General features: G+C 44.6%; 1 protein-coding gene across 2 annotated transcripts in view; it reads right to left on the bottom strand.

Moving 5' to 3' along the window:
• The window catches only part of Chek2 (checkpoint kinase 2), a 31,541-nt gene continuing 21,167 nt past the window's right edge, over positions 1-10,374 (bottom strand). Inside the window, exons 10-15 of one of the 2 annotated variants that reach the window (XM_048342720.1) lie at positions 10,203-10,289; positions 9,559-9,722; positions 9,213-9,328; positions 7,918-8,003; positions 4,690-4,770; positions 1-231 (exon numbers count right to left, since the gene is read on the bottom strand). In XM_048342720.1, coding sequence (XP_048198677.1) covers positions 130-231; positions 4,690-4,770; positions 7,918-8,003; positions 9,213-9,328; positions 9,559-9,722; positions 10,203-10,289 — 636 coding nt within the window. In that variant the 3' untranslated portion in view covers positions 1-129. The remainder of the gene's footprint in view (positions 232-4,689; positions 4,771-7,917; positions 8,004-9,212; positions 9,329-9,558; positions 9,723-10,202; positions 10,290-10,374) is intronic. The other variant, XR_007210434.1, reaches the window with a different exon arrangement.

Below are 10,374 nucleotides of genomic sequence, written 5' to 3'. Positions count from 1 at the left end.
TCAGGTTCCGTCAGGATTTTAATTGTGTATCAGTGATTGTGGGGGGAAAAAAGTTATTCTCATAATTAAAATACAAACTATTAAAAGAAAATCAAATGACAGCTGAATGAGAGTCTGTTTCTCTCACATTCAAATCAGTGTTTGTGAGATGGCAGTGCACATGGCCAGGCGCTTGGTGGTCGCTGCATCCTCTGCTTCCCCTTCATGGGGCCGCTTTCGACTAGTGGAAGGCTAGAAATAAAGGAAAAGGGGGAAATGTTCAAAAGGAAATCTATCCAAGTTCTTCTCCAATATGCTTCCAAGAAATTGAGGACATTTCATGTGAAATGCTTAGGACCAAGAATTACCAGTTGTCATGACAAGTGAATCCTCCCTCCAACCCTCTGGACCAGCTATGTTCATCTAACTGACACTTTTCTCCCTTGTGGTTTCTAGTAATGGACAGTTTGGCTTTAGTTTTCTGATGGTGGTATGAAAGCAAGACTCAGAGAGTAGAAACCAATTAAGAATGTGCATCTTGGAAGTGGCACTGTGGCTCAGGTGGTAGAGTGCTAGCCTTGAGCCAAAAGGAAGCCAGGGACAGTGCTCAGGCCCTGAGTTCAAGCCCCAGGATAAAAAAAAAAAAAAAAGGAAAAACTCTGAATTTTAAGGGGTTGGGAATATGGCCTAGTGGCAAGAGTGCTTGCCTCATATACATGAAGCCCTGGGTTCAATTCCCCAGCACCACATATGTAGAAAATGGCCAGAAGTGGCGCTGTGGCTCAAGTGGCAGAGTGCTAGCCTTGAGCAAAAAGAAGCCAGGGACAGTGCTCAGGCCCTGAGTCCAAGGCCCAGGACTGGCAAAAAAAAAACAAAAACAAGAATGTACATCTTGGGCTGGGGATATAGCCTAGTGGCAAGAGTGCCTGCCTCGGATACACGAGGCCCTAGGTTCGATTCCCCAGCACCACATATACAGAAAACGGCCAGAAGCGGTGCTGTGGCTCAAGTGGCAGAGTGCTAGCCTTGAGCGGGAAGAAGCCAGGGACAGTGCTCAGGCCCTGAGTCCAAGGCCCAGGACTGGCCAAAAAAAAAAAAAAAAAAAAAGAATGTACATCTTGGGGCTGGGAATATGGCCTAGTGGTAAAGTGCTCACCTCAAATACATGAAGCCCTGGGTTCGATCCTCAGCATCACATATATAGAAAAAGCCAAAAGAAAGAAAAGCCAGGTACCAATGGCTCATGCCTATAACCCTGGTAATATACTCTTAGCTGGATCCATGGTTCAAAGCCAGCCCAGGCAGGCAAGTCCATGAGACTCTGATCTCCAATTAACCACAGAAAAACCAAAAGTGGTTCTATGGCTCAAATTGGTAGAGGATTAGCCTTGAACAACAACTACAAAAAAGTTCAAAGACAGCATCCATGCCTTGAGGTCAAGCCCTAGGACTGGCGCAAAAGAGAGAGACAGAGAGAAGAAAGAAATTTCACAAACAAAAGCTTTAAATTCCCATGTTATCATCAGCTGTGTTTAAATCTCCTGAGTGCTTTCCTGTCAATAATTAGGTGAATATCCACCCTTCAAAAAGAGGAAATGGTTTCCCCACAGCAAGGTAAAAAAAAAATGAATGTGCTGATTAAAGTGATGTGAAATCTGAGATTTGTTGAAGCTGGCAACCTCACTGGAAAAATACATCAAGCATCTACAGTACAGAACTAAGCTCTATGAATCTTGAGCTTCATGATTCTCTCCTCAATGGCAGTCTCAGGGGAAACATAGCCCCAAGGACATCCAGGGCCTGCTGCATCAGGATATAACCTCACCCCAACTTGCAAAGCATCTGATAGTTAAAGTAACCAATACACACAGGAGGGAGGGAGAGAGAGGGAGAGGGAGAGGGAGAAGAACTGAAGCGCCCCACATTATGTTTTTTTTTTTTTTTTTTTTTTTTGCCAGACCTGGGGCTTGAACTCAGGGCCTGAGCTCTGTCCCTGAGTCTCTCTGTACTCAAAGCTCACGCTCTACCACTTGAGCCACAGCACCACTTCCAACTTTTTCTGAGTAGTTTATTGGAGATAAGAGTCTCACAGACTTTCCTGCCTCGGCTGGCTCTGAACCATGATCCTCAGATCTCAGCCTCCTGAGTAGCCAGGATTACAGACAGGAGTGAGCTACTAGCACCTGGGTTAGACATCTTGCTCTTAGAGAAAGGACCATCATTTTTGTTGTTATTGTTGGTCATAGGACTTCTTGAACTCAGGGCCTGGGCACTGTCCCTGAACTTTTTCACTCAAGGCTAGTACTCTATCACTCTGAGCCACAGCATCACTACCAATTTTCTGGTGGTTAATTGGAGATAAGAGTCTCATGGAATTTTTTGCCCTGGCTGGCTTCAAACTGTGAGCGTCAGATCTCAACTCAGCTTCCTGATAGCTAAGATTATAGGTATGAGCCACCAACGCAAAGGACTGTATTCTTTTAGTTCTTTGCCCATTTTTAAAACTGAAAGGTAACAGTGGGGGAGGAGGGAGATTATATTCACCAAGAGGACACAGAAAATGAATAAATAGGTATCAATTTATACATACAAGGAATTTTAGAAGGATAAATGTATAATCAAGAAGGCTGGGAATGTGGCTTAGTTGCAGAGTGCTTGCCTAGCATGCATGAAACCCTTGGTTCAATTCCTTAGTACTACATAAACAGAAAAGGCCAGAAGTAGTGCTCTGGCTTACGTGGTACAGTGCTAGCTTTGAGCAAAAAAAGAAGCTCAAGGACAGTGCCCAGGCCTTGAGTTCAAACCCTAGAACTGGAGAAAAAAAAAATCAAGAAATCATTAACTGCTTGCCCAAATTTTAAATTTTCCAACAAGTGCACTAGCAGTGTTCAATCTTGCTGGGCAAAAGACCTTTTAAATGACAGCCCTTAGCTGTGGGGCAATAATGTGCTAGATATACAAATATAGTAGGCATTGTTAAATCTCCAGAAGGAGTTGATAGAGCAAATCAAGTTAAACAAAGTATCTACTACATACTGTCTTTTAAATAAAATGTTTGAGTAAACTGGGCTCAGATGGCTAATGCCTTTAATCCTAGATACTCAAGAGGCTGACATCTGGGGCTAGGAATGTGGATCAGTGGTAGAGTGCTTGCCTAGCATGCATGAAGCCTTTGGTTTGATTCCTCAGTGCCATATACACAGGAAAAGCCAGAAGTGGCACTGTGGTGGCAGAGTGCTAGACTTGAGCAGAAGAAACTCAGGAACAGTGCACAGGCTCTGAGTTCAAGCCCCAGACTGGAGAGAGAGAGAGAGAGAGAGAGAGAGAGAGAGGGGAAAGAGACCTCTGAGGATACTCTTTGAAGACAGCCAGGACAGGAAAGTCCATCAGATTCATCTCTACTGACCAAAAAAAAGCCAGAAGTGGAGGTGTGGCTCAAATGGTAGAGTCTTGAGCAAAAAAGCTAAGGAACAGCACGCAAACCCTGAGTTCAAGTTCCAATGTCAGCACACACACAAAAAAATCCTAGCTACTCAAGAGGATGAGATCTGAGGATCAAGGCTCAAAGCCAGCCTGGGCAGGAAAGTCCATAAGACTCTTATTTCCAATTAACCACCAGAAAACTGGAAGTGGTGCTGTGGCTCAAGTGATAGAGCGCTAGCTTTGAGCTGAAGAGCTCAAGGACAAACCCAGGCCAAGAGTTCAAGCCCCAAGACCACCAACAACAACAAAAAACTTGGGCCAGAGAACACCAATGGCTCAAATCACAGCTACTTGGGAAAGCAGGTCAGGAGAACTACAGTTCAAGACAGCCTAGGCAAACAATTAGCAAGACCAGGTCTCAACCAGTAAGCCCAGGATAGTGGTTTTCACCTGTCATCTTCGCTATGCACAAAGCATAAATAAGAGGCTCATAGTCTAAACTGGCTCAAACACAAACTCAAGCCTATTCAAAAAGTAACTAAAAGCCAGGCACTGATAGCTCATGCCTATAATCCTAGCTAGTCGGAAGGCTGAGATCTGATCTGAGATCATGGCTCAAAGCCAGACTGGATAGGAAAGTCCATAAGACTCTTATCTCCAATTACCCACCAGAAAACCAGAAATGGTGCTATGGCACAAAGAGAGCCCAGGAAGAGCATCCAGACCTCAAATTTAAGCCCCAGGACTGGGGGGAAGAAATAACTAAAGCAAAAAGGGTTGTGAGCATGGCTCAAGTGCTAGAGCACCTTCCTAGCAAGCAAGACATCCTGAGATAAACCTCAGTACCACAAAAGAAACAAAACAAAACAAAAAAAAGTAAGCAATTGTTACTCTAGAGAACCATTGTCAGCTGGCACTGGCAGCTCACACCTACAATCCTAGAGCTACTCAGAAGGCTGGGATCTGAGGATCACAGTTTGAAGCCAGCCCAGGCAGGAAAAACTGTGACACTTATCTCCATTAACAACCAAAAATGCTGGAAGTAGCGCTTCGGTTCAATTGGAAGACCACTAGCCTTGAGCCTAAAAGCTCAGGGACAGTGCCCACATCCTGATGTCAAGCCCCAAGAAAAGCAGAGGCAGAGAGAGAGAGAGAGAGAGAGAGAGAGAGAGAGAGAGAGAGAGAGAGAGAGAGAGAGAGAGAGAGAAAGGAGGAACCACTGTAGCCATCAGCCTTGGTTATCAGCTCTTTAAACCTAGTCTAAACAAATGGTCATCAGTACAGTACCTCAACTAGGACTTCGGGTATAGCCATCAATTTAGCTTCCTCAGCCAGTAAATTCTGAAGCTTTTTCTTCATGTCCTCATCCTGTGAAGAAATTAAAAACATCAATAAGGTATGCCTGAGGGAAAGAAAGCTCCTAGAATGACAAGAACTTTCTGTTGTTATGTTATTCTTTGCAGGATGTTCCTATAAAGAAGGAAGCAGGCCAAGACCCCCATTCACTTGCTGAAGTATGAGGAAGAAGGAACAGTGGCTGCTCACCTCTGCCTCCTCAGAGCAGTGTCAGCAGTGGTCAGTGCTGTCCATACCTGCTGAATCAAACCCTGAGCTTTCAGTGAAGCAGAGAACCACAGACTCTAGCAGTAAAGAATTTAGAGCCAGGGGGGCTGGGAATATGGCCTAGTGGCAAGAGAGCTCGCCTCGTATACATGAAGCCCTGGGTTCGATTCTCCAGCACCACATATCTAGAAAACGGCCAGAAGTGGTGCTGTGGCTCAAGTGGCAGAGTGCTAGCCTTGAGCAAAAAGGAAGCCAGGGACAGTGCTCAGGCCCTGAGTCCAAGCCCCAGGACTGGCCAAAAAAAAAGAATTTAAAGCCAGGTACTAGTACTAGTGGTTCACACCTGTAATCCTCGCTACTAGGAGGTTGAGATTTTAGGATCGCAGTTCGAAGCCAGCACAGGCACAAAAGTCCCTGTGAGACTCTTATCTCCAATTAACCACTCAAAAACTGGAAATAGTCCTGTGGCTCCAGTGGTAAGAGCGCTAGCCTTGAGGGCAAAGAGGCTCAGGGACAGCGCCCAACCCCTGAGTTCAAGCCCCACAAGTGACAAAAAAAAAAAAAAAAAAAGGGAATTTAGGAACCAGCCTCCCAGATACTGACAGCTGACAGCCAAGAAGCCAAAGTGTGAGGTGCAACACCATGTGGCAGTATGAGTCCTTCCAAAAGCCCCAGTGAGTCCATTCAATAAGCCAACCCAGCACCCTAAGAAAATTCCCCATCAGGTGCTCAGCCATTGCCAGATGGCTTCCAAGGCACAATGAGAAAGGGCAACACTGATCAGGACAAAATATAACAAGTGTTTCGTGCTTCAGGAAGACAGATGGAGAAGGAATGGGGTGGGCAAAGAGAACTCCTGCCTCAATGTGTGTGAATGGATTCCCCTTCCCTGAACACTCAGTGATATGGGGCTCAAGAATTGCATTTGGAAACCCCAAGAGGTGGCCCAGTACAGGTCTCCTCCACTTCAGAAATGGAAAGTCTCTGTAACTAGGAATGTGAGTTCTGGAGTCGCCCCAGACTCAGCCTAGCCACTCACAATATCCCTTGAAGGCCAGTAGAAAAGCCTCCTCTATTTTAGTAAAAACAAGACAGAAGGAGAAAATGAGGGATCTTCCCAAGGCTGAATGTTAATGGCAAAAGGGAGACTGGTACCAAACCACTAGGTGTCTTAAAAACACAGAAGTTTCCCAAAACAAAACCTAACCATCACCAACAGATGTTTCAGATCTGCATCCTCATCCCCACTCAGTTTGCTGTACCTGTGAAAACAAAACATGAACAAAAGGGTGTTCACACAGGACCCCAGTGACAGTTGAACTTCACCTTTCCTTGCATATAAATTCACTCTCAAGAGACAAAGTACAAGAAACATAGGCTAAGGTTGACTCATAAATTTCAGGCAGATGCAAACCTTGTTCCCAGGCTTAAGTAGACAGCTGCGTGTGTGTGTGTGTGTGTGTGTGTGTGTGTGTGTGTGTGTGTGTGTTTTCCAAACTAACTCAGTTCCTCAATCTCTCCATGCTGGACCCCAAGAGTTTTCCAATTAGGACACATGAAAAGAGGCAGGAGGAGCTAAGAGTAGTGTTTCTCTTTTATATCAACAACATTAAATCCCCACATGCAAAGATACCCTTTGTTCCAAACTCCTTTTCTCCAAGGTCCTGCTGTTTCAAATCTGTGTGGTCAGGGCTGGGGATATGGCCTAGTGGCAAGAGCGCTTGCCTCGTATACATGAAGCCCTTGGTTCGATTCCCCAGCACCACAAATACAGAAAATGGCCAGAAGTGGCGCTGTGGCTCAAGTGGCAGAGTGCTAGCCTTGAGCAAAAGGAAGCCAGGGACAGTGCTCAGGCCCTGAGTCCAAGGCCCAGGACTGGCAAAAAAAAAAAAAAAAGCAAACAATCAAATCTGTGTGGTCTATTGAATGCTAAATCAATATGACAGATTTCTTCTGAGGGAGACTTGTTTCCACAGCAACAGCCCAAATACATATATCTGCCCCTCCACATCCCATTTTGTTTTGTTTTGTTTTGTTTTCTGCTAAGGATTTGTAGTTCTCAACATGAGCTGGTCTAAGTTAAAACTATTGGGCATGGAGAGCTGGAAGAAGGAATGAGGACAGTCTTTCCAGAATATCAGTGGCACAGAGGTGAGGCCAGACTGCCCAAGGGATGCCTGTACCTATAATCCCAGTAACAATCTCTGTCTCCAGGTACCTAAGTCTCCCACCTCCAACCAGAAACAGAAAGACCACAATAGGCTCAGAGAGAGCCAGGCCACGCAGAACAGAAAATAAATATCCATTAGAAAAACTTCTCTGGTGATGTAGCTAATTCTACAACCAAAGATTAATCTCACAAAGCAACAAAAAACTTCCCACTCCAGCAGCTCTGAATGAAGTCAGTATACCATCAAAGGGCAGCCACAGCTCCTAGCAGGAACACAGAGGTAATGCAGACTTGAAAAGAACAGCTGCCAGCCTGCCCTAATGGCATGCTTATGCCCCAGGAACAAGAAGTGGGGCCCTTTATACCCACTGACTTGGATTTAGTTCTTCCCAGGGAGGCTAAGCTGCCCTCTTCAACATGCCCCTGCCTCACCTTCCTTAGTTTAAAGTTGAAGACAGCTGAAATGCAGCCCAGCCCAGTCCAGCCCTCCTGTTAAAAGGGGATTCTGAGGATGGGAGAGCACAGAGCTGGGGATGGAAGAAGAACTCTCAAAAGATCCCTGCAGATTGTGGGCAGTGGGAGGCTCAAGAGACTGTGACATGAGCTTATCCATCAGACAGCCATGGTAATGATGGAAAGCATTGAAGCCCCCCTTCCCCTCACACACAGAGAGAAAGTTTGATCTAAAACAATTACATATAGACTCAACAATGCCAAGATGGTAGTGCCTTCCTCACCTCGCCCAGGCAGTTTTAAACCAGCAGGCACTGTCCAATACCCACCTGAAGCCATGGGTGATTTAAAGCCTCCTCTGTGGTCAACCGTGCTTTTGGATCCACAACCAGTAACTTCTTGACAAGGTCTAGAGCTAAAGCAACAAGAACAGTGGGCAAAACATAGTGAAAAGGATATAAACACTATATCAGCAAGATTCAAGTTTGCCATCCTGTAGTCAGTAGACTCAGTGACTAGAGCCCCAATCCTCCTCACTGCCTGTACTCAGGAGTGACCAGAATGCTCCCCATCTCTCCCTGCTAGACATTATAGCCTCTTAGCTACCTCCCCTCAGGCTGCTAGACTCAAGTGAAAACTAATTAAACCTGAATTTCCACTCCATTTTGAGGAACTCAGAATGCACAGCCAATTCTCCCTAACATTCATGAGGCCCTCCCCAGAGAGAAGCTCCCTGGTACTGCAGGCTTGCCCCAGCCAGCAAGCAACAACTGTAGGCTAGCTTGAACACAGGAACATTATTCTTTCAACACAATGACATGAAACACAATGTCACAGGACTGGACATTTAGTTTTGAGCATCTTTAGGGAGCTACAGGGTTGTGCTTTGTGTGTGCATATGTGGGTGTGTGTGTGCATGCACGCAAGTGAATGGCATGTGTACCGTACTGGGCTTGAACTCAGTACCTTGGTGCTGTCCCTTAGCTTTTTCTGCTCAAGGCTAGCGCTCTACCACTTGAGGCACAGCTCCACTTCTGGCTTTTTGGTGGTTCATTGGAGATGAGAATCTCAGACTTTCCTGCCTGGGCTGGCTTTGAATGCAATCCTGAAATCTCAGCCTCCTGAGTAGCTAGGATTACAGGTGTGGGCCTCTGGGACCCCAGCCAATGTTGTACTATTAAATTAAAAAATAAAAAAAAACTAATAAAAAAAATAACTAAGCACAACCAAGTTTTTACATACTGATTACTCAAAAGAAAGCTTACAACTAAAAACTAAAACTAAAACCTATTATTTTATACATCTAATAGGTTCAAGGTACACTCAATCCTCACAAAACCCTGTAAGGTAGGCATTATTGTGGCCTTCTTTGAAATAAAGAAAAGGACATTAAGAGATGTTAACTAACTTGCCTAAGGTCACCCAGATTGAAAATAGCAGACCTAGGACTTCTAGAACTCACACTCTTAAATAATTTCCTCTGTCTCTCAAATGGTACAAAATAACAATGGAAAGGAAGAACAGAATTGACAGGAGGAAACACCAGGGTTTGAAAAGAAACTCCCACCAAGAGAATACCCACATTTTAGTAAACCATAAATTCTTAACCCTTCTGTATCCATACCCTTCTCTGAGACATCTGCCCAGACTTCGGGAATGAAGGTGTATTTTCCACTGGTGATCTGATCCTTCAGTGACACTTGAGTCTTATGCTCAGAGAAAGGTGGATACCCACTAAGGCTTAATATCGGTAGAGAAAGAAAGGAAAAGAAATCAAGTGGCATTCTCAGTGGCATTCGGATATATAGATTTCTCTTTCAGCACAATGAATATCAGATTTGTTTTCTTTAAATTGAAGATCACAAAGTGACCTAAAAACAAACACAAACTCTCCACCTGGACATGTTCATTGCTTTCATTCAACTCATCACATCCAACCAGCCTGTAAAACAATCTAAAACTTTTCTTACCAGACAAAAAGGATAACTCCTAAACTCCAGCAATCCACGGCTCGGTTATATCCGGTGGTGCCAACGGAAAGAAGAACTTCAGGAGCCAGATAGGTAGGGGTACCACATAAAGTTCTCATCAGAGAGGTCTCTCCCAAAATCTTGGACTGCCCAAAATCAGTAATCTAAAAATACAAAGATGAGCAGAGTGGCCCCTAGTCAAAAAAGATATGTAAGCTAGGTGGGTTTCCAAGTTCACAACTACAAGGTAACCTGAAATCTACAAATTCATGTCTTCATAAGTCAGTGTTACTTAAAATAAAATCTCTAAGCCAAGGAGTCTAAAGACTTGGGTTTTCCAAGTTAACTTTGTTCTTTATAACCTGACAAATAGTATTCTTTCTAGCTGAGTACCAGTGGTTCACACCTGAGCTTGCTAGGAATCTAGCTACTCAGGCGGCTGAGATCAGAGGACTGAGCTTCCAAGGCAGCCTATGCAGGAAAGTCCATCAGCTCCAATTAACTACCAAAAAAACAGAAATAAAGCTGTGACTCACTGGTAGAATGCTAGCCTTGAGCAAAAAAGCTTGAGGACAGTGCCTAATCCCTGAGTTCAAGCCCCAGAACCAGCACACACACACAAAAAAAACCCATAAATTTCCTACCTTGATAATACAGTCCTCTTCTTGAGATGACAGTAGAACATTCTCTGGCTTTAAGTCTCGGTGTATAATGCCATTTTCATGAAGGTACTACACAGAAAGGGAGGTATAAGCCTTAGATTTATGCAGTGAGTATGTAAGTAGAGACAGTTACCAACACACAGCATACCCTGGA

This window comes from Perognathus longimembris, chromosome 3, assembly GCF_023159225.1.
Source record: "Perognathus longimembris pacificus isolate PPM17 chromosome 3, ASM2315922v1, whole genome shotgun sequence".
NCBI classification, from domain to species: Eukaryota; Metazoa; Chordata; class Mammalia; order Rodentia; family Heteromyidae; genus Perognathus; species Perognathus longimembris.
This window is presented reverse-complemented; position numbering and strand designations above follow the sequence as displayed.